Source organism: Protomyctophum parallelum (genome assembly GCF_964188405.1).
Source record: "Protomyctophum parallelum genome assembly, chromosome: 22".
Classification (NCBI taxonomy): domain Eukaryota; kingdom Metazoa; phylum Chordata; class Actinopteri; order Myctophiformes; family Myctophidae; genus Protomyctophum; species Protomyctophum parallelum.
This window is the reverse complement of record NC_139714.1, coordinates 10105148-10129596: the sequence shown is the minus strand read 5'-3', so window position 1 is coordinate 10129596 and position 24449 is coordinate 10105148. Positions and strand designations below refer to the sequence as shown.

At 44.5% G+C, this 24449-nt stretch overlaps 1 protein-coding gene across 1 annotated transcript in view; it reads left to right on the top strand.

The window, feature by feature from the left end:
* The window catches only part of tmem178bb (transmembrane protein 178Bb), a gene marked incomplete at both ends in the record, with an annotated part of 129257 nt that overhangs the window by 100620 nt on the left and 4188 nt on the right, over window positions 1-24449 (top strand). The window contains 1 exon segment of the mRNA XM_083757474.1: window positions 20551-20688. Coding sequence (XP_083613600.1) covers window positions 20551-20688 — 138 coding nt within the window.

Sequence of the window (24449 nt, the reverse complement as noted above, 5' to 3'; positions counted from 1 at the left end):
GGCGCACGACACAAGCGTGTAACCAAGTAAAAATCAGGCATGACAGGCCCAGGCCGTAGCGTAACGGTCTGGGCACCGGACTGGTAATCCAGTCGCAGTGTGCCGCGGGTTCGACTCCCGGACCCGACACGGCCTTTACTGCATGTCATCCCCCCATCTCTCTCCCGTTTCCTGTCAGCCTACTGTCTGTCCCTTCAAAAATCAATAAAAAGGCGTAAGCCGCAAAAAAAAAAATATCTAAAAATCAGGCATGACTATACCTGTCGTCACTAAACCTTGCTTCTAAACGAATAATCGTAACACTTCCTTGCAGACTGGACGCGTGTTTCTGAAAACCAGCGGAAAAACACTGCTACAAATCCGAAAAACGCAGCCGTGTGCAGGGACCTTAACTCCTAATCTTCTCCTACTATATAAACATTTAGGTGATTTTGTTTTGTTTCCATTTTTAAATTTAACCCTAACCATGAACTGGTCTCTAAACTGCCTCCCCTGGCCAGCCGGGGCGCATGATGGAGGGGAAGGGAACTGGTTGGAATAACATGTTCCTTACTTCCTTCCATGCGACCAACTACTTCGTTACAAGTCCGGAATTCTAAATGTATTTGAGTGAAAGTACAAAAGTATTGGCATCAAATAATGTAGGCTATATACTTAAAGTACCAAAAGTAAGAAAGTACTCACTATGCAGAATGTCCCTTTTCAAGTTTCAAAATATTTTGAAAATAGCAGATCTATACAAAGCTCACAATGTGTGACAGAATGTGGGAGGGGTCGAGTCCAGATCATGCAGGTACGGGAAACACTGCAAGAGCAGCCAAGCATTTGCGAAAATGGACCGGTCCATTAGGTTCTCAAAACAAAACCATTCAGTTATGGACGGTCCTGAGAACCACCGCTATTGTACAGCAGGTGTGAAATCCCCATACGAATACAGGACTTCTACCCGAGTATTTCTACATTGTGGTATTTAACCCCGTCCCCGTCTGCACAGCCAAGAGGCCCCACACACAGATTTACGACTCCATTATTCAAGTGGCTATCATTTTCTGGAGGACAGCCTTCCCCTGAACCTATACTCTCCATTCCTGCTTTAAAACCTCTCGAGCCCCATTGCCCTGTCCACCTCATGGACAGCTCTCAGCGGGTAAATGGGGCTGGTCAAGGTCTCAGGTTCCAACGCCGATGTTTTCCCCCCCTGGACCCCCCTGGGGTTTAAGAGGTTTTAATGCCAATGTGCTGCCCACTGCTTTGCATCAACACACACACTCACTCTCACACACACACTCACACTCACACACACACACACTTTATTAAATGCTAAATTGTCTTACCATCTCCTATTAAAACTTGACAGACTGCAGTGCATGGCTATCTCTAGTCAATAGCAGAACGGTGGAATTGTTCCATTATTGGGAGGTGAAGCGTTGTCACACACTGATTACATTTCGTTCTGTGCGGCTGCAACACAGTGACTCAGCAGCTTCGCTTTCCTTTGTAAACAAAACGGTGCAGTTCAAGATGACGCTGAGAAAGGAGACACCTTTTTGTTTTGTTTTTCATTTAGAGTAGCAATTAATATTTTTTTTTACCACAATGTATATTATGCCAGTTCATGCACTGCTGTTGGCTCTACTGGGCGCAGGTGAGGAGCCCCCACAGGGAGGACGTACCTCTCCCATCCTATACTCCTTCCCCTTCATCATTCCCCGCTGACAGGCACCACCCCAGCACATCCCAAAAGAGAAAAAGAATTTCGATTTCTGATAAACAGCAAGCTATACTATTATGCTTTGAATTATTTTGATTTGCCGGTATATGAGGACAAATTTGGGCGACTGCAAAGGCAAAACGGAAGCGGGGAGGAGGAGGCGTGGTATCCTCCAGAGCTGCCGTGCTCCTCCAGACGTGTATGAGGGAAAGCCTTTGAAAAGTGTGGGAGGCATCGTCTCAACACGGCCTCTTCAGAATCATTTCCTCCCCCCTCTACCTCCTTCCTTCTAAATGATCAACACTCCTTCTCATGCCTAGAAGTGGAGTTAAGAACTGCTTGTATACAGTTCCACTGAACACTATTCCTGCTCGCTCTCTCCTGGTCCTGCTTGTGAATGGTTTCAAGGGTGGCTTTCCGATCACGGGTCGGCGTGGCTGCTTTGCTCACAGGAAAAGAAAGGGAAAAGGCGGAAGGGCCGACACGCGCGACGGGAGGGAAGTGTGGCGGCCGGCCGTTAACCCATTCTGACCTGAGATCAGATTCATACGAGGTTTCCGCCGGACACACGCTGGTCTGACGAACCCATTCTGACCTGAGATCAGATTCTAAAAAAAAAAAAAGTCGTTCTTCGATTTTTCAAAAATAGCAGACCTACAAGCTCGTATCGCGCCACTCGGTGGCGCGATATGAGCTTGTAGATCTGCTATTTTTCAATAGCTAAAGCATAACATGATGCCGACACCAAAATGTGTGCCCGTTCAGAATGGGTTAAGTGGGGTGTCATGCAAAACGGACACTTGTGATGTTGTGAGGCAAAGCGTTGCTCTGCAGCAGGATCTCTCTCTCTCTCTCTGTCTCTCTCTAAACATCGGGCAGCCTTGAGCACAGATTAGGACAGAAAAAACAACTCTATATATATTGCTATTCTAGACAAACCGGGCTGTGCAGCTTCAGACGAGGAGGGGTCCCCTTCACGATGCCACCCACCACAGACCTCAGACTGGGATCCAGTTTTCTCTTTCTCACGTTGAATTATCCCACAAAACGGCTCATTTAACTCCGAGATGAAAACATTTAAACATTTTAGAAAAATGGGAGTACCTTTAATTTGGCTCTGTGAGCCTATTTTGTGATGCCAATGCCTTTGTATTTTCAAGTAAAAATTGCAATACAGAGCTCTTGCTTGTAACGGAGCATTCTTATATCGTCTCTCGTGTTACTTTTGTGGATCAAGTAGGCAGTTCATTGAAAAATGTGAAAATACATGATTTATCCCATTCTGAACGGGCACCCATTTTGGTGTCAGCATCATGTTATGCTTTAGCTATTGAAAAATAGCAGATCTACAAGCTCATATCGCGCCACCGAGTGGCGCGATACGAGCTTGTAGGTCTGCTATTTTTGAAAAATCGAAGAGCGACTGACATTTCTAGAATCTGATCTCAGGTCAGAATGGGTTCATCAGACCAGTGTGTGTCCGGCGGAAACCTCTTATGAATCTGATCTCAGGTCAGAATGGGTTAAATGTGGCGATAGTAGGTTTCTGACCGACAGCGACAACATTGCAGTAACGTGTACAAAAAGAAAGCACTCATACTTCCACCACGGATTCATTCTGACCGCATCGTCCGCATGTTTGTGTGGAAATGTCATGAGTCATGCCATGTAAGCCCTATACAGCCAACTCCCCCGGCCCTCCCCCCCCCCACTCATGGTCGCCATGGAAACGCTGATGGAAAGCTGATAAGAGTCAGGGTGCCGCGGTGACGCTTCCATCCCATAATGCCGTGCCATCCTGTCAGAGCCTCCCACACACACACACACACACACAAACACACCACCATGGCGCAAGAGCCGGCTTGATGGACGGTTTTGCTGGCTATGCGCACTGGCTGCCCCTGCGGTCCGTGCCCGGAGACCCCGCGTCGTCGTCTCCTTCCCTGTCGCAGTAGTGGACAGCAGAACCCTATAAGCCCCATTTACTATAGTGAAAATAGCAAAAACTATTGACAGCTCATTTTTAACTAGTCTTTTGCGTAAAATATTATTTTGTTTTAGGCACGTCGTAATGGAAGATTTTACACTTGGTTGCATCATGCGAATGAAAATAGCCGATCAAGCTCACGAGGCGTCGCGTCGCTGTGCGCTGTGAGCGTGTAAAATTGTCCATGTTCAAAACAATTGTGTGAAATGAGTGCTTTAAATACATTTTCATGCCAATACTTTTGCACAACATTTTGACAGCAGGACATTTACTTCAAGTTTGCTACTTTTACTTAAGGGGGAAAAAAAAGTTATTTATTTATTTTCCAGCACTTGCTCACAGTGGAATCACCCATAAGGTCCTATAGCCTCCCACCCATAAGGTCGTCGTCCCCCCCCCACACACACACACACACACACACACACACGCACACAAACACACACACCTCTTCCCGCTATCAGGCATGATTTGATTTTCCCACTCCATTGTTTTCTCCCCGGTGGCAGTTGACATGGGGTAATGAAATTAAGCCCCCCCCCCCCCCCCCATCCCCAGTGAGCTGCAGTCTGCCTTACTTTGTGTTTTTTCTTCTTTTTTTGTGATGACCACTTGGCCTTTAGGGTGGTGAAAAGTCAGCAAATCTCAGTGAGTCTCACAGAAGTGTTTCCTTTTTTCTTCAACCTCAGAGTTACAGACCCTGCAAGGCTCCAGTCTGGGGTCCCTGCAGTCCCCAGACCAAGGCTCCAGTCTGGGGTCCCTGCAGTCCCCAGACCAAGGGTCCAGTCTGGGGTCCCTGCAGTCCCCAGACCAAGGCTCCAGTCTGGGGTCCCTGCAGTCCCCAGACCAAGGCTCCAGTCTGGGGTCCCTGCAGTCCCCAGACCAAGGCTCCAGTCTGGGGTCCCTGCAGTCCCCAGACCAAGGCTCCAGTCTGGGGTCCCTGCAGTCCCCAGACCAAGGCTCCAGTCTGGGGTCCCTGCAGTCCCCAGACCAAGGCTCCAGTCTGGGGTCCCTGGCAGTCCCCAGACCAAGGGTCCAGTCTGGGGTCCCTGCAGTCCCCAGACCAAGGGTCCAGTCTGGGGTCCCTGCAGTCCCCAGACCAAGGGTCCAGTCTGGGGTCCCTGCAGTCCCCAGACCAAGGCTCCAGTCTGGGGTCCCTGGCAGTCCCCAGACCAAGGGTCCAGTCTGGGGTCCCTGCAGTCCCCAGACCAAGGGTCCAGTCTGGGGTCCCTGGCAGTCCCCAGACCAAGGGTCCAGTCTGGGGTCCCTGCAGTCCCCAGACCAAGGGTCCAGTCTGGGGTCCCTGCAGTCCCCAGACCAAGGCTCCAGTCTGGGGTCCCTGCAGTCCCCAGACCAAGGCTCCAGTCTGGGGTCCCTGCAGTCCCCAGACCAAGGGTCCAGTCTGGGGTCCCTGCAGTCCCCAGACCCGACGTTGAGAAATCTGTGGCGTACAGATCCACGCTAATATTTAAAAGAAAATCAAAAAACTACTCAAAAGCATTTTTACTGGTGATCTTTGGCATTTCCACCCTCTATCTCTCTGCCTGTGTAAAATACAACTTTACACACACGCGCACACACACAGACGCACACACGCGCGCGCACACACAAAGCCAATTTCCTTTTTTTTTCTTTTTATGAAATAGCTTTTCCATTGGGCCATTGGTCCTGGAGCGGTCGCAACATAATTAAAAGGGAATTGCGGCACACGGTTGAACAATAGAAGCCATTAAGCGGGAGAGAATGGCTGACGAAGAGGTCTCTGTCAGTGTGCCGATACAGTAAACAAATGAACGCGTACAGCCATTATCCGCAGTTATGGCTGACTTTGACTTAGTCGTGCGCTGTACTGTACATAGCCACTATAGGCTATTTTTTGGTATAAATGCAGTATGAATCAGGCATCATTCAGGACACAGCTCTGGCACCACAACCTCTGTGTTTGAGGAGCGTGTGACAGGACACGCCCACTGTCACACCCATGTTCACCAATCGGTGTAAAAAGTGAATCAGTTCTTCCAAGAGCTACAAGTTGTGTGCAACTGTCTGACAGTCAGTCAGTCAGTCAGACAGAAAACTGACTCTTAAGTGTGATTCATAGTTCGTAGTGTCTCGCACCAAAAAGAGCTGATCTATACATCTACAAGCTTACGACGCGCTGTGAGCTTGTAGATCTGTTCTTTACGGTGATGTGCGATGCCGTGCGCAACCGAGTGTACACCAGACAATAGTGACCCGGCGAAACAGGCACCTCGGGGAGGGGGGGAATAAGTATAGCCTACATGTGAACCATGCGAAAATTAAGCAGCATCTTTTGGCAGCATTTTGAGCGCTTCGGCTAAATTATCACTGACACGTATGACCCTCGTCTGTTGGAATTAGCATACATTATGCATGTCGAGGCGAGCGTCATGTGTATCACGGCTGCACAGCCCAACAGCAGGGTAATAAGCGGAACGTGTCTCACACAGACACCTTTCAAATAATCGCAAACGCGCGGCTCCAAGGCCCCCAAAGTTCAAAGCCGACGATCCATGCATAAATGCATGCATAATGTCCTGTTGTCGAGACAACAGAGATGGCGTGTGTAAAATGTACATACTGCAACTGTCCTACAGTAAACACGGTTCCCAGTGAAGCTGCGAAGAAGCAATTTAAGTTCCGAAGCTTTTGAGTTTCCGTGCTAAACGCAGATCTAAAAAGAACATGTGGTTCTAGACATATTCTCCATCTGTACCATACTATATATTTACTTTTACTCAACTATAAGTAGCAAAATACTGTTAAAATACTCTGTTATACAAGTACAACGTGTCAAACCTTTACAGATCTACAAGTGCACTGTGAGATTGCAGATTGTCTATTTTTTTCAAAGCAGTGACTGCAAGCTGTAATAATTGCAGTGGAGTACAAAAGTATAGCTTACTACATTTGCCCCAGATATTCAGTGGAACAGAAGCTTAAAAGTATAAAAGAATACGCAAGTAATTGTACCTCAAAAGTGTACTGAGTTGTATTGAGTAAATGTACTTACTGTAATACTTACTTACTTAACCCATTCTGACTGGGCACCCATTTTGGTGTCAGCATCATGTTATGCTTTAGCTATTTAAAAATAGCAGATCTACAAGCTCATATCGCGCCACCGAGTGGCGCGATACGAGCTTGTAGGTCTGCTATTTTTGAAAAATCGAAGAGCGACTGACATTTTTATAATCTGATCTCAGGTCAGAATGGGTTAATCAGACCAGTGTGTGTCCAGTGGAAACCTCGTGTGAATCTGATCTCAGGTCAGAATGGGCTAATGTAGTTACTTTCCACCACCCTCTCTGGCAACTCAGCGGGTTGATATAACTCTCCGTTAGTACATGTTTATGGCTTGCCGCCGACCTTAGGGAGCTGCCGTGTTGGAAATTCATGCTGGGTCCCCGGCTCTCTCCATGCAGAGCGGAATCCATTTGGGTTGAGTAATGGGTTAGATCCATTGATTGTGGACACTATAGCACTTCAAGCAGCTGTCCCAGCTCCGCCCCACAACTTCTCCAAGTTGTCAGGCGTGATGCTATATGTCACCGCGGTGCTATAGTGTCAGGCATGAATCTCTCATCTCCATATTTTAACTTATATATATATATATATATATTCCCCGTAAATTAACGCTCTACTTGATCATACAGCGTCCACAGTATACAGGTGATCCAAGAGAGCAATAAAGTCAAGCATTCTAGCAGTCTATAACCCATTTAGGGCCTGACCTCAAAATGTAAAAGAAATCTTCTAATTCCTCCAGTTTTCGGAAATAATATTTTCACGATTTTTCAAAAATAGCAGACCTATACAAGCTCGTGAGCCCAAAATGGGTTAAACATACCTACTCTCAAAATAATAATCTGTGAATTGAAACCGTTTTTGGTTCCATTCTTGGTCTGCATTACTGTAGCTATCGTTACAGTTTAACCCATTCTGACCTGAGATCAGATTCATACGAGGTTTCCCACTGGACACACACTGGTCTGATGAACCCATTCTGACCTGAGATCAGATTCTAAAAAAAATGTCAGTCGTTCTTCGAATTTTCAAAAATAGCAGACCTACAAGCTCGTATCGCGCCACTCGGTGGCGCGATACGAGCTTGTAGATCTGCTATTTTTCAATAGCTAAAGCACGACATGATGCTAACATCAAAATGGGTGCCCGTTCAGAATGGGTTAAAAGACACTCCTCCCCGACACGAGGGGCTTCTAGGTGTTGCATGCATGACTGTGTGTTTGCATTATGTGAACGAGTCGATGGGCCTCCTGTACCGCACCCATAGCGTACACTGTACTGCATGTACTGTAGCCCCCTTGTGGCCAATATGGTGGACGTCACGTCACGCACAGTGAGGAGGAATGCCGAAGAGCTGCGGCACTCTTGGCCGGCATTCTGCCAGCCTGCCTGGCACACACACACACAGCATGGCAGAAATGTGCTGGGAGCCTGCATGTGGAAGCAGCTGCGATAAAGAACATTCAACAACGGGTTGGTATAGGATGAGGAAGAGTTGCTACAGAGCGGCCTTTTTAGTTTTTTACATTAAAACACATTTAGTGCCGGAAGTGCATCAAAATAGAAGCCAGAGTTGTCTGATCGGTTTTACTTTGAAAGCCATGAACCGGAAACACTTTCCTAAAAAAAGTTGACTTTACAAAGAGACCTCAGATCCCCGATCATCTTAATATATTTTTTTACGCTCCAAAAAGCGTTCATATTTTGCGGCAGAGACGGATGAGGAGCAGAAATGAAGCGCCAGCATATCGATCCATTCATCACCACGGAGAGCGCCTTGGATTAGGAGATACGAGTCATTCTTTCCGCCGCGCTAACATGGGAGTCAATGACAAGCTAATAGTTGCACTGAGCGTTAGCATACGGCAAGTGAAAAGCGAAATGCCAAAGAAAAGAAAATAGGAGAAATTCTGAATATTCTTATCTCGCCCCGCGTCGCTGGGACGTCACTAGGACGTCCACAGACGTCGTAGGCACCAATATTTCGGGATCCTTATGACGTTCTCAGACGTCCTATGTTTAAGTTGTGTTAACTACTTGGACACCAGCCTCCCTAGTCATCCACAGACAGCAGCAGATCAACAAGCTCATAACGGCTTGTAGATTGGCTGTTTTTGAGCACCAATGTCCCCGCTTTGAGCAGCCTACAGGCCCATTCACACTGACCACTATAACAATACAAGTACAACTAACATAAAACTGTACAGTACAGTAACTATCACAATGAAAGTATACAGTTGCACCGCTCAGTTCACACAGGTGTGGTTTTTAAGTGCAGAGCTAAACGTCACGTTCACTAAATATTGAGGGTTTAAGTGGTTAAATGCCTGAAAATACACATTAGCGTGAATCCAACCCAACATTAATCCCGAAAACAAGTCTTTCATAGCCATCTATGAAAATACTGAGACGCAATTGTATACAGTAGGAGTAGGAGATGGTCCCTGCTTCGTCTCTCGTTCTCAGCTTGACCTGAAAAACATTGAAGACCCATGTTCTCTCTCTCTCTCTCTGACCCCAATCTACACTGTAGAATGCTCCCTGAGAGTGTAGCGAATGGAACCAAATGGACCCACATAGGTCCATTCTGTTCTGTGAAATGAAAAAGAGATGAGAATCCCTGACCTAGATAGTGGATGACTCACTCTGTCACTTGATTGGTTGGACACAATCTCATGCTTATAGCTTGAAACTGGCTGGGCGTTAGACACAGTTAAGTGCAGGCGTGGGGGTTGGGTGTGGTTTGATTAAACTTCAGGGTAACTTGAGGAACTGGGGAGGGTGTCTATAATAGCGATGGCAGCTTAATATCCCTGCATATCAGGCAATTTATTGTGCACTTGATTTACGTGCGTGACTGCAGCCTGACAGGGTTTCAGCCACACACCCACACAGTGGACTATTGGCGACAATGCTTTTAGCTTTGCCCATGGAAGCTGGAAATTACAATAAGCGCTGTTGAGTGCTTATTGAAATCAGACCACCCGAAAGTCACCGAAAAACAAAGCTTCAACTTCACGCAGCATATTATAAAAGGCCCATCAAGTACCAACCCACCTGCAGCAAGCTACAGTATAATGGAAATCAAGAGACAAACTTTATACTTACGGCTTAACCCATTCTGAACGGGCACCCATTTTGGTGTCGGCATCATGTTATGCTTTAGCTATTTAAAAATAGCAGATCTACAAGCTCATATCGCGCCACCGAGTGGCGCGATACGAGCTTGTAGGTCTGCTATTTTTGAAAAATCGAAGAGCAACTGACATTTTTAGAATCTGATCTCAGGTCAGAATGGGTTCATCAGACCAGTGTGTCCCCGGCGGAAACCTCGTATGAATCTGATCTCGGGTCAGAATGGGTTAATTATACATAGCGTACAGTATACTGTAGGTGCGTGGCAGTGTTGTGTGTGGAAATAACGACGACGTGTTGTGAGCTTGTAGATCGGCAATTCTCTGTGTGACTGTGACATCACAGTGGCGGTGATGTCACAGTCACAACAGAGAATTGCCGATCTAAGAAGCCTAAATAAGGCTTTACCAAAAGCAACGGCAAGCAAGTGGTCTTCTGTGTATTTTACCCGCGCTGAAAACAGCACGTATCGCGTGGCCCACATCAATTAAACGGAACAGAACAGTCAGAGACCATATCGCACACTCAGCCTTTGTCATGGTGAAATAGAATCCCCACTGCGGTTGACGACAATAGCCCAACAACACTCGCCATATGGGAAGTTCTCAAACTGAACTTTACTGACCATATACTGTATAGTAACGGAAAGAACAATCTAGAACCATGAGCAAGTCTCTTCCATGGTCAGCCTATTGTAGTGGATGGAAAAGTATTAACCCATTCTGACCTGGTTTCAGTATTTATTTGTGATGTATTTTGTGAGGTTATTGGAGTTTGTATTGGTGGTGGGGAGGGGGACGGTGTGGGGGATCAAGGCATGGCCAAAGCATTTCCGGGGGTCCCCAGCCAAACACGTTGAGACCCTCTGCTTTAGCAGACAGTTTGAGGGTCCAGTGGAGTTAAGAGGTTTTGTCCAAAGCATTTCTTTCTACTTTACATTGGTTCAATATTTTTAAACACACAGATGTATAGGGTGTTCAATAGCACTGATTTATGTAAACAATTATAATTAAAAATATATATATAGTTATGTGGTTCATGTCTTTCTCCAACACAGTCCTTGGAGAAGAAATGACTTACAAAAAAATGTATGAGCTGATGTATGACTGACTGACATCTCCCTGCAGGGGCCTTTTCAGGAGAAGGGCCCCTTCATTTCTCAGCTGCCACTACATGTAGGACTCACACAACAACCTACTGTCAACATGCAGGCTGTGTGTCTGCTGGAAGAAGTACAGTTGTCAGCGGTGGAACCCCTTTTGGTGTTTTAAGCATTATGTTCTACTTTAGCTATTGAAAAATAGCAGATATACAAGCTCATAGCGCGACGAGCTTGTAGGTCTGCTATTTATTTTTTTTATCGTGAAAATGTGGTGCAAATGTTTGAATATATATTTCTTTCAGAGGAACGTTTTAAACTCAAATCTTTGCTTCTGGGGGGGGGGGTCCCTGGAACAACATATTTTCAGATGGGGTTTGGCGGCCAATTACATCGATCCTTGACATGAAAAACGCTGAGAACCACCGATATAGAAACATGGGTTTTTCAGAAAACTTTCAGTCAAAGCATCACCAATGCTTGCAATCTAGAAATACTCTGTTACAAGTAAAAGTCCGGAATAAAAAAGTCCGGACAAAAGTATTGGTATCACAATGTATGAAGTACCTAAAGTAGAAAGTACTCGTTGAGTACAATATCTGGATATATGGAGTAGAAGCAAAGTAAGGATAAACTGGAAAAAAACCCAGGAAAAAGTACAAATAATATCTCAAAACTTTTACTTAAGCACGGTGCTTAAGTAAATAATAATATTCTTAAGGAAAATGGAACTAACATATTCAAATAACCGTATAGTGAAGTACAAAAGGTATAATATTTGCCATTGATAATGTAGTCGAGCGGAAGTAAAAAGCATCGGAAAATGGACACTCAAATAACGTAAGCTCAAAGTACGTGCGGTATACTTTGAGTTGTACTTATTTCCGCCACTGCATGCAGACATATTCTAAACAGTGAGCAATTATAACACCGTGCAGTGGAAACACACTTAGCGTCTATTATGAGTATGACGTACATCCCATAATATAATCAGCCCCCGCTTTGTGCTTCCGTCTCCTGCCCAAATGGCGGCTTAGTTATTCCGTCCGTGCCAACGTTGTGATTAACACACATCCAGAAGGATTTGGATTGAAGCTCGGCACTTGTTTATCTGCCGACTTTGTGTCGGCACATAATTTGGCTGAGAAAAGTTAATTTAGTTTAACTCATTCTAGGCGGGAACCCCTTTTGGTGTTAGCATTACGTTATGCTTTAGCTATTTAAAAAATAGCAGATCTACAAGCTCGTGGCGCGCCACCGAGTGGCGCGCTACGAGCTTGTAGGTCTGCCATTTTTGAAAAATCGAAGAGCGACTGACATATAGAAACATAGCTTTTTCAGAAAGCTGTCATTTTTCAAACGGACATTTTTAGAATCTGATCTCAGGTCAGAATAGTTTAAAAGTCCTCTGGCTGGCCTGCCTCGCGGCTGCAGTGCAGACTGACAACCCGCCCAGCGCTGTTCTCTCTTTTCCCTCTCTGCACACTATAGTGCTGCCGTGCTAAAGCTAAAGTCTTATGTGTCACAGAAGTGCTGACGCCCAGTTGGGGGAAGAAATACTTCAATAGTTGTTGTTCTCTTTAAGTAAAAGTAGCAATATCACAATGTATTAAAAATTGGAAATACTCCAGTAAAAGTAAACAAAAAAAGATAAAAAATGTAAAAACCTCTAAATTGTACTTGAGTACATATAGTTGAGTTCATGTACTTCAGTTAATTAGTTACCTTCCACCACTGCTGTCCTTTTAACGTCCCAACACTCAAAAGCCCTCTCCTCTCCTCTCCTCTCCTCTCCTCTCCTCTCCTCTCCTCTCCTCTCCTCTCCTCTCCTCTCCTCTCCTCTCATCCACTCTGCTCTCCTCTCCTCTCCTCCGCTCTCTCCTCTCGTCAGATTTTGACTACAGGCCATATATTCATAACAGCATTTTATTTATTACTACTTTTTTAGCTCTCCATGTTGTCTTATTACTTTTACTTACTGTAAGTAACCTCCAACACTGTGTCCTACTGAATCTGCTACTGGCATCAATTCCATCTTAGAGCGTGTGTCTACAGTTTGTGTATACCGTATGTCATGCGTTTTCATTTTCGCTGGGAGACATTTCTGGTATGCATTCGACACGATACAGTAAAGTACAGAGGACATGTGAGGCAGGTTGTGAGGCGGATTAAAAATGCTGCGTTTGATCTGTACAGTTTTGTGGCACACGAGCAGCGAACTGTGGCGTCTCCCCTTTTTCCATTTGGTCTGTGGTTTAAAAATGTGGCCAAACTGTCTCTCTCTTCATATTCGCAGTACGTCCTGTGCTAAATACCCCCCCCCCCCTCCCATTCAGGAAATGAGGATGGGAAATGACCTGTAGTTCCATTGTATCTGATGTAGTTTGTAGTTTAGTCACAAAGCTCTCGCTGTTGCTTTTCATCGGTTCAATATTCAGAAAATCCACAGACAGACTCATCCTGGCGTACACATACTTGGCATGTCAACTCATTACAGGCTCACAAGCACACTGTGTGTCGCACAGTGACGCGCTTTAAGCTTGTAGATCAGCTATTGTCGCTATACTTTGGCATGACATTGTCACAAGGGAAAGCATAAAATAGGCATTCATTGCATTTTTTTGGTTTTAGTTTTCTGCGGCAGCAGTTTAGTGGTCTGTGTTGAGATGGGTATAGAGTGCTATAGTCTCGCGTAGCCAGACAACTATTCCACAATCTCCGAATGCTATATAGAGTCTGGGACTATAGCCCCCCATGAGCCGACCTGAGATCAGATTCATACGAGGTTTCCGCCGGACACACACTGGTCTGATGAACCCATTCTGACCTGAGATCAGATTTTAAAAAAAATGTCAGTCGTTCTTTGATTTAAAAAAAATAGCAGACCTACAAGCTCGTATCGCGCCACTCGGTGGCGCGATATGAGCTTGTAGATCTGCTATTTTTCAATAGCTAAAGCATAACATGATGCCGACACCAAAATGGGTGCCCGGTCAGAATGGGTTAAGGAAGCTGCCATTTCCGTTCACGAAAATATATTTAAAAAATATATTTAGAGCTTATTTTTCCTTTTCTGCTAAAGCAACAAGCTATATACGCTTTGATGTTTTCTATTTATATTAGGATAAATGTGCGCAGCTGTAAAGACGAAACGGAAGTGGCGAGGACTCGGAGGCTCCACTTCCGCTTTAATCGCTTAAGCATGACAGCTCTTCCGTTGGCCCTGTAGACTGTATGATGATGAAGTGTTTGGAAATCGCGGCGGCGACAGTCTGGTATAACGCAAGACTAGTAGACTGGTGCGAACACTTACCGGGTTTTTCGAGCGGGCCCCGATCCAGAGAAGGTTTAGAGCCACTGGCGCTGCCTGCAGACAGGGGTCCGGGGAAGGGGTGAGGGCCAGACCGGTGTCGTCAACAACCCCAGCTACCTGTGGGAGCAGGCTGCACGCACGCACACACGCACGCACACTATATGTCAGGACCTTCTGTTTTGGACCCATATGCAGAAATTCATCTCAAAGTACATGCAGGAAACCAAGGAGGACACATGATGATGACTTTTACTTAATAAATAATAACAATAATCACAACAGAAGTATACACCCCACTGGGCGAAAATCGGGGGGCACAGAGGAAATACAAGAAAACTCACTCAGTCACTCACCACAGGGCATGATGGCAAGGGGAAGGGCACAGTACAGGGGCAGAGGTCGGACAGCGCAGGGGCCGCGCAGAGTCTGGCCATAAAACATGAATGGCGATCAAAAAGCAGAGGCATGTACACGCCCGTCCCGTCCTCCCCGTCCAACCCTGTGTGATGCGGGAGAAGAAGATTGAGGAGCCAGAAGTCACGCACGCTGCCGAGGAGCACATACTGTAGTAAACGTGACCGCAGGGGACATTTTGCTGTCTTTGAATGTCGTCACTCGAGCGTGCGTGGGTCTCTCTCACGTGCATATATATACTCTTGACTTCTGGGGGAAGCTTGTGTTTGCTGACGCTCTGTCGTACAAGTCAGAGGTGACAGTGACTGATTGACAAGGTCCCTGACAGGCCCGATCCACTCCGGCTCCCTCCGGCCGGGAAACGGAGATGGACAATCCGGCGTCACATATCTGTCAGGAAAAGGCGCTGCGCTTTGCAGGGTGCGGCCCCGCCCGATCGGCCAGCCCGGCACGGGCCTGACAGACAAGAACGCCGTCGGGGCTTGTTATTTTGTGAGCTATACACTTTGAATTAAAATGCCGGGTATTTTGTGCCTCATTTCATCTCGAGGTGTTGTTCCTTTGCCTTTTCTGTCGCTGGAAGAAAGCAGCTGTCACTGTGTGACTGCAGCCTACAGCGCTGGCTGCATCCGCAGAGGATGTATATGTTGTTGCTTTTCCGTCATATTGGTTTGTTTGAATTGATGATGGTCATCATCGTTGCTGTTGGGTTCATATGCCCCCCAAAAATGTGAAAGTAGCAAAACCAATCCACGAGCACAACAAACTGATTGATTGATCGAAGATGGGCTATTCTCGCTGCTTTTGTGTGACACATTGTAGTATGACATTGACAATGTAGGGCATATGGACATGCAGTATATAGGCCTATTGATCTTTATCGACTAAAACTATGACTATACATGTTAGGGAGGGACAAGTGGAGAAGAGATCCAGTATAATTCTAACAAGGCATTTCATGTTTGGTTGCGCTTGGGTTTTGCGTTCTGAAAATAGCAGATCTACAAGCTCACAACGTGCGGCGATGCACTGTGAGCTTGTAGGTCCTCTGCTATTTTCGGAAAATGTTTAACCATGTGACAAGGTTGACACACATTGTCATGAAAATGGACCTTAACCCATTCTGACCGGGCACCCATTTTGGTGTTGGCATCATGTTATGCTTTAGCTATTGAAAAATAGCAGATCTACAAGCTCATATCGCGCCACCGAGTGGCGCGATACGAGCTTGTAGGTCTGCTATTTTTTGAAAAATCTAAGAACGACTGACATTTTTAGAATCTGATCTCAGGTCAGAATGGGTTAATCAGACCAGTGTGTGTCCAGTGGAAAACTCGTATGAATCTGATCTCAGGTCAGCATGGGTTAAGGCCAACTGATTGTGCTGTACATGGCCAATGGTGGACACTTGCTGGGTGTGTACGGACAAAAGGGCAAGCCAAACTTTAGGTACATTTTATTCAAGCAAACACATCAGTGATCACCACAGTGTTGATTTCGTCGACTAAAACTAAGACGGAAAAATGTTTGTCGACTACCTTATTTCCATTGACAAACTAAATGGAAACTATGATGACTAAAACCGAGACTAAATACAATTGTCAACAAATGAAAACTAGACTAAAACTGTTAGGAAGGGACTATAGTGGACAAGAGATAAAGTATAAGTCATTTTACAGCAGATCTACAAGCTCACAACAAGTGTGAGCTTGTAGATCGGCTATTTTTAGCAAGTGTAAAACTTTAGTCGACTAAATCAACTGCAGATTTAGGCGACTCAAATCTTATGATATTTAGTCGACTAACACTAAAACATTCCAGGTGACTAAAATGTTACTAAGACTAAATGAAAACTATTCAAAAGACTATGACAATCTCTCTCACCTTAACAGTCTGGTCTGTATCAGCAAACAGTCAAACTGGGGTTCAAAGATTTGCCAGGAACACACCTGCAACCACTGATTGGGCCAAATTGGGCCAAACCATTTTCTTATCTGTGGTTTTTGTGTCAAAGAGGGACACTGAAAAGTCTAAATTAAATGTACCTGTATATTGTACTGGGTTTATGTGAACAGAAGGGACATTGTAATTCACCCCATTTTTATTTTTTATTTTGTCTGTCTAGTGGGAGGGGCCATCTTTCCCAGGTTATGGGCTCCATTTTCGTCACAGCTAAAACCCCTTATGCCTAAACTTCTTTGCCTTTTTTTTTTTACTATTTTGCTAAACATTTTTGAATAGTTAAAATGGCCAGTTTACAAGCTCACAACGTGTCAATGTAGATTGGCTAATTGAACTATTCAAAAATGTTTTTCAAAATAGTAAAAATCACACCTGTGTGAACCGAGTGGTGCAACTCCCCTCTCTCCCCCCCCTCCTCTCTCTCTCTCTCTCTCTCTCTCTCTCTCTCTCTTAGCAGGCAACAGTGCAGCACTGTCTCTCTCTCTCTGTTTCTGCATGGCACAACAGCGCCCCTACTGGTACTCATACTGGTGAACAGTGAACACATAGGTGTACACGGACATTGCTGGTTGTAGGAGTGGTTGCACCACTCAAAAGAAGGCAAAAAAAGTTTAGGGATAGGGGGTTTAGCGGTGATGAAAATGGAGCCCTATATGTCTACTGTTGCCTGGGTCTTCAGGGGCTGTTAGTCTCCAAGGCCATATGAAATCTGGTCTACCTTGTTTGCTACTTTAACAAATTATGTTAATCTCCCAACTGTACGCTTTGCCATCAGGTGTGCCATCAGACGTTTGCACACTATCCTCACCAAAGGCAGGGGTGTGTGTGTGGCAAACCAATGTAAAATCAGGCATTGCGACGCCATCACGGCCTGCTGAAATATCTTTTTTGTTGACAAAATCTACAACCGTAGATTTAGTCGACTAAAATCTTACGATATTTATTTTTTGTTGGTGATGGTCATGCTTTTTGGTTTAAAGCGCTAGGGGACACATCGACCGGTGCCGGGATGTGAACCGGGCGAACGTTCCGTTTTCAAGGGTTGGTCTCTCTACCCATTAACCCATTCTGACCTGAGATCAGATTCATACGAGGTTTCCACTGGACACACACTGGTCTGATTAACCCATTCTGACCTGAGATCAGATTCTAAAAAATGTCAGTCGTTCTTCGATTTTTCAAAAATAGCAGACCTACAAGCTCGTATCGCGCCACTCGGTGGCGCGATATGAGCTTGTAGATCTGCTATTTTTAAATAGCTAAAGCACGACATGATGCCGACACCAAAATGGGTGCCCGTTCAGAATGGGTTAAGCTGAGGCTATAGCCCCTGTCGTGCTTTCCAGGGCAGTGCAGTTCCAAAACCTGCCCACCACTTCCCCTGCTAGCATGCGGAGCGATGTTTCCGCTGCGCTAGAACAAGCTGCCGGGGAAAGCTCTCTCTGTGGTCTGTGTTTGTTTTGCTCTCAGGGCAAACATTATGACCTTTTCTTCCTCATCGCTGCGTGGGTTCCCTCTCTACCCCGAGCCCCTGTGCCAGCGCTCGCAGCGCCCCGTTCTCACCATGCAGTGTCAGAGCAGCTCACCCATGACATTAATATCTACGCGGGGAGGGGACGCGCTCTGAGCTCTCCCTCAGCCCTGCTCCAACGTGTTACCGCTGCTCCCGTTCCCTGCTCCCCTGACTAGGCCGCCGACCTAGTGTGCCCCCCCCCCAAAAAAAAAAAACACATTACTTTGCAGGAAATGGTGGGGCGGGCGGGTGGGGGCGGGTTCTTGTTAATACCTTCCATTGGTTCGATATTTAAAGGGGAATGAAATCTATAGGTTGTTTTTGTAGTTTGGTTTCCACTTCAGGTTAAGAACCTATAGCCTACATCAGCGTAAAAACATGGAAGGCTGCATAACACGGGGTCATCTCTATGTTCCCCAGGTTCTATGTTCCCCTCTTACCTTAGGGTTTAGGGTTATAGCGTTAGGTTCCTGGTTTAAGGACTTCAGTGTTTTGAACTATACAACTATAAAGTACAGAACAAAGAATGTTTGTTTTTGCCATCTTTGTTGAAGAATCTAAGCAATTATGTTTTATTTTATTTTATGCCAGTGTTAATTTTTAGTTGGTTAAGACTAGAATCACTAGATAGTTTAAGTAGCCTATAGGCAGGCCTAAAGTTCAATGGATTGTTCAAAGACTGAGCTTAAATTAGAATTTGCTACTAAAAGTAACACTAAGACTTTAGACGAAGTTTACTTACTAGGATTACAAAAATTACTAGGTTAGGTTTCTGGTTTAGGTTTATTCCAAGTGGGGAACAACCTTTTTTGCATGGTGGGGAACATAGAACCTGGGGAACATAGCCCATAACACTAGCTTTATGGAGCTTTATAGACACATCCTAATGATCCTTACCTTTGCACTCTGGATGCCAACGATGAACCTCTGCCCCATATTTTCCAGAACGGCCTGTTATAGCGCCACCAGGAGGCCGACTTTTGAAAAACACATTTTGTGATATTACTCCTTCAGATTCTGTCCAAAGATCCCGCAAATCGTTACACACTATCTCTATAGTCATGTGTCTGATATTTCGTATTTCATCCTAATTGGCTAACATTGGTTTGCAAAGTTTTCAGGATTGGCCCGTTTTGAACAAAAAGCCTCAAATCATGAACGCAGCGTGCAATTTACGTGAAATCTTTCGCAGACTTTCCTACTAGGCTGAGGAATATATCCCACCCTTTTCACATTGGCCTGTTATAGTAAAAAAAAATGAACAAAATGCCTCAAATCATCCAATTGCCATCCAAGGCGTAAGAAGAAATGGCACCCTTTTCACATTGGCCTATTATAGCGCCACCAGGAGGCCACAACCTGACCTGGCCTGGTGGAGACCTGTGCCCCGAGGGGCACTTTATCTGTTGTTTTAATTAGTTTGGTGCAGCCGTGTTGTTTATACAAGTCTGCCAAGTTTTTAATCTGCTGTAGTTTTTAACCTGAACTGGAAAACAAACAAGCTTTCTACTTTCTTTCTGCTCATTTTGCTGTACGACAGGAAAGAAAACCTATATACAAAGTTTTGAGATTAAAGGTTTCTGCCCGACAACAGTGTTTTGCACCGACTGTCGTTGGCATTTCCCTCTGGAAGTGAACAGGCGTGTCCTTGAGGCATATGTCACAGAGAGAGGCCTTTTTACCTGATTGCTCTTTGGCACCGCGGAGGCACCCGAGTCCCGAAATGGTTTCTGTTCTCTCTGTTAACAGGGATTCTAATGCCTTTTCATTTTAAAGGACCCACAAGCTTTTCAGACCTCCATTCCACCACCAATATCTTTGTGGGGTTCCCCTCTCCCCAATTATTTTCAATATATTTAAAAAAACATTTGAACAATTCAAGCCCTATAAACATCCACAGGGTTCTGTATGTTTATATCTGAATTCTATTCTATTCTATATTCTACTTATCTACTTCCTGTATACGTCTTCAAATACAGAAATGTTGTTGAACTTTTGCTCAATACAGGGATGCCAGTGGTTAAGATAGATTTGTAATACTATTGTAAAATATCATATAATGTACAGTCTACATTTCCCAGATGGAAATGCAATGTATTTAATGACCAGAAGCTGGGATCAAACACATCCCTACGCGCCATAAAGACGAATTACTGTGGGGGGGGGGGGGGGGGGGGGTGGGGGGAATGGTGTTATACCATGTTATACAACTTATACTGTACATGGTATGACATGTTTGTTTTGCTTTGTTTTGTTTTTGACAATGAAAAGCCCCCGAACGTTTATTGAAATACTGCAGTGACAGATGTTGGTGTGTGTGTGTGTGTGTGTGTGTGTGTGTGTGTGTGTGTGTGTGTGTGTGTGTGGACAGACTTGCGGCGGATGACAGCAGGCTTCATGGGCATGGCGGTGGCCATCATTCTGTTCGGCTGGATCATTGGAGTGCTGGGCTGCTGCTGGGACCGAGGCCTCATGCAGTATGTGGCCGGCCTGCTCTTTCTAATGGGAGGTGAGTGTTGCTTTTCAAACTGGGGTTCCTTCGGGGACCCCCGGGGTTCCTTCGGGGGCTTCGAGAGGATCCAAAGCGGAATGTGTTGATATTAGGATTGACCCGATCCGGAAATCTGGGCCGATCACGTCATTTTCAAATAAGACCTGGTACTTAAGACACGCAAAATACAGTGTAGAGTGAAAACAGAAGGGTTAAATGACTTGACAGAACAAGTAGCCGAGCAGAGCAGAGTGCGTCAGCAGGGGTGGATTGAATAGGTTCATTAGGTTAGTTCACGTGAACCTGAAATAGACTTCCAGCGGCAGACACTTTACTCGTGGGACCAAACAAACGTGCAGGTGTACCGTAGTACATCAACCATGCTGTAGAAAATGGGACTTGCACCGTCGTTGAAACTGTATATGCACATATACACAGTATAGGTATATATAGAGAGAAACTGTTATACGGCAAGCCAAGGGTGCAGGCAAAAGCACGCATTCGTCTTTTTCACACATCTGGCTGGCGTTGCTTGTGGACTGCATCTAGAAAGACCTCTGTGGTGCAGCGGTGGGAACTCTCATTAGCGCAGCGGGTGATGTTGATTAATGCAGGAAGTCAGGATACGTTTTCGGCATGGTTTCAGACGGCTCCAGGTGTGCCTTGGGCTTTTTTGTGACTACCAGTGTTGTTTTTGTCTAAGCTATGACGACTAAAACTAAGACTAAATATATCGACAATTTCGTCATGAAATAAAAACGAGACTAAAATGTTAGGAAGGGTTTTCAGCATGCAACACTTGGTCACATGCTAAAGAAACTGCAGCCTTTTTCTCTTCCCGGAAAGTTAGCATGCTGAAATAGAAACCTGTTGCAACTTGCATTAATACAAAATTAAAGTTTGAAATAGCCAAACCTGTCTACCGATGATGTCACTGCGGTAGGTAGGTTTTAGAACTGTCCACAGCCCTCCTCTGAGAGTGTGTAGACTGAAATGGTGCCATGTTATAATGAGAGTGTAGAATGAAATGGTGCCATGTTATAATGAGAGTGTAGACTGAAATGGTGCCATGTTATAATGAGAGTGTAGCCTGAAATGGTGCCATGTTATAATGAGAGTGTAGACTGAAATGGTGCCATGTTATAATGAGAGTGTAGACTGAAATGGTGCCATGTTATAATGAGAGTGTAGCCTGAAATGGTGCCATGTTATAATGAGAGTGTAGACTGAAATGGTGCCATGTTATAATGAGAGTGTAGACTGAAATGGTGCCATGTTATAATGAGAGTGTAGACTGAAATGGTGCCATGTTATAATGAGAGTGTAGACTGAAATGGTGCCATGTTATAATGAGAGTGTGTAGACTGAAATGGTGCCATGTTATAATGAGAGTGTAGACTGAAATGGTGCCATGTTATAATGAGAGTGTAGACTGAAATGGTGCTATGTTATAATGAGAGTGTAGCCTGAAATGGTGCCATGTTATAATGAGTGTGTAGACTGAAATGGTGCCATGTTATAATGAGAGTGTAGACTGAAATGGTGCCATGTTATAATGAGTGTGTAGACTGAAATGGTGCCATGTTATAATGAGAGTGTAGACTGAAATGGTGCCATGTTATAATGAGAGTGTAGCCTGAAATGGTGCCATGTTATAATGAGAGTGTAGACTGAAATGGTGCCATGTTATAATGAGAGTGTAGACTGAAATGGTGCCATGTTATAATGAGAGTGTAGACTGAAATGGTGCCATGTTATAATGAGAGTGTGTAGACTGAAATGGTGCCATGTTATAATGAGAGTGTAGACTGAAATGGTGCCATGTTATAATGAGAGTGTAGACTGAAATGGTGCCATGTTATAATGAGAGTGTAGACTGAAATAGTGCCATGTTATAATGAGAGTGTAGACTGAAATGGTGCTATGTTATAATGAGAGTGTAGACTGAAATGGTGCCATGTTATAATGAGAGTGTAGACTGAAATGGTGCCATGTTATAATGAGAGTGTAGACTGAAATGGTGCCATGTTATAATGAGAGTGTAGACTGAAATGGTGCCATGTTATAATGAGAGTGTAGACTGAAATGGTGCCATGTTATAATGAGAGTGTGTAGACTGAAATAGTGCCATGTTATAATGAGAGTGTAGACTGAAATAGTGCCATGTTATAATGAGAGTGTAGACTGAAATGGTGCCATGTTATAATGAGAGTGTAGCCTGAAATGGTGCCATGTTATAATGAGAGTGTGTAGACTGAAATGGTGCCATGTTATAATGAGAGTGTGTAGACTGAAATGGTGCCATGTTATAATGAGAGTGTGTAGACTGAAATGGTGCCATGTTATAATGAGAGTGTGTAGACTGAAATGGTGCCATGTTATAATGAGAGTGTGTAGACTGAAATGGTACCATGTTATAATGAGAGTGTGTAGACTGAAATGGTGCCATGTTATAATGAGAGTGTGTAGACTGAAATGGTGCCATGTTATAATGAGAGTGTAGACTGAAATGGTGCTATGTTATAATGAGAGTGTGTAGACTGAAATGGTGCCATGTTATAATGAGAGTGTGTAGACTGAAATGGTGCCATGTTATAATGAGAGTGTAGACTGAAATGGTGCCATGTTATAATGATAGTGTAGACTGAAATGGTGCCATGTTATAATGAGAGTGTAGACTGAAATGGTGCCATGTTATAATGAGAGTGTAGACTGAAATGGTGCCATGTTATAATGAGAGTGTGTAGACTGAAATGGTGCCATGTTATAATGAGAGTGTAGACTGAAATGGTGCCATGTTATAATGAGAGTGTAGACTGAAATGGTGCCATGTTATAATGAGAGTGTAGACTGAAATGGTGCCATGTTATAATGAGAGTGTAGACTGAAATGGTGCCATGTTATAATGAGAGTGTAGACTGAAATGGTGCCATGTTATAATGAGAGTGTAGACTGAAATGGTACCATGTTATAATGAGAGTGTGTAGACTGAAATGGTGCCATGTTATAATGAGAGTGTAGACTGAAATGGTGCCATGTTATAATGAGAGTGTAGACTGAAATGGTGCCATGTTATAATGAGAGTGTAGACTGAAATGGTGCCATGTTATAATGAGAGAGTGTAGACTGAAATGGTGCCATGTTATAATGAGAGTGTAGACTGAAATGGTACCATGTTATAATGAGAGTGTAGACTGAAATGGTGCCATGTTATAATGAGAGTGTAGACTGAAATGGTACCATGTTATAATGAGAGTGTAGACTGAAATGGTACCATGTTATAATGAGAGTGTAGACTGAAATGGTACCATGTTATAATGAGAGTGTAGACTGAAATGGTGCCATGTTATAATGAGAGTGTAGACTGAAATGGTACCATGTTATAATGAGAGTGTAGACTGAAATGGTGCCATGTTATAATGAGAGTGTAGACTGAAATGGTGCCATGTTATAATGAGAGTGTAGACTGAAATGGTGCCATGTTATAATGAGAGTGTAGACTGAAATGGTGCCATGTTATAATGAGCATTACTAATGAGGACCAATTCTATGAGGGATACTGTAGGTTGAAAATGGGTGAGGTGGTTCTTTTTAATAAATTAATAAAGTTATGTTTTTGTTTTTATTTAGGCTATACTATACCTGTACTTTTTAAACCTTTTCCGCTAAAATAGCTAAATAGCTAAAATAGCTGATCTACAAGATCACAATAGGCCTCCCATTGTGATGTGTTGTGAGCTTGTGTCTTCTATTTTAGCTATATATAATTGTGCCTTGAC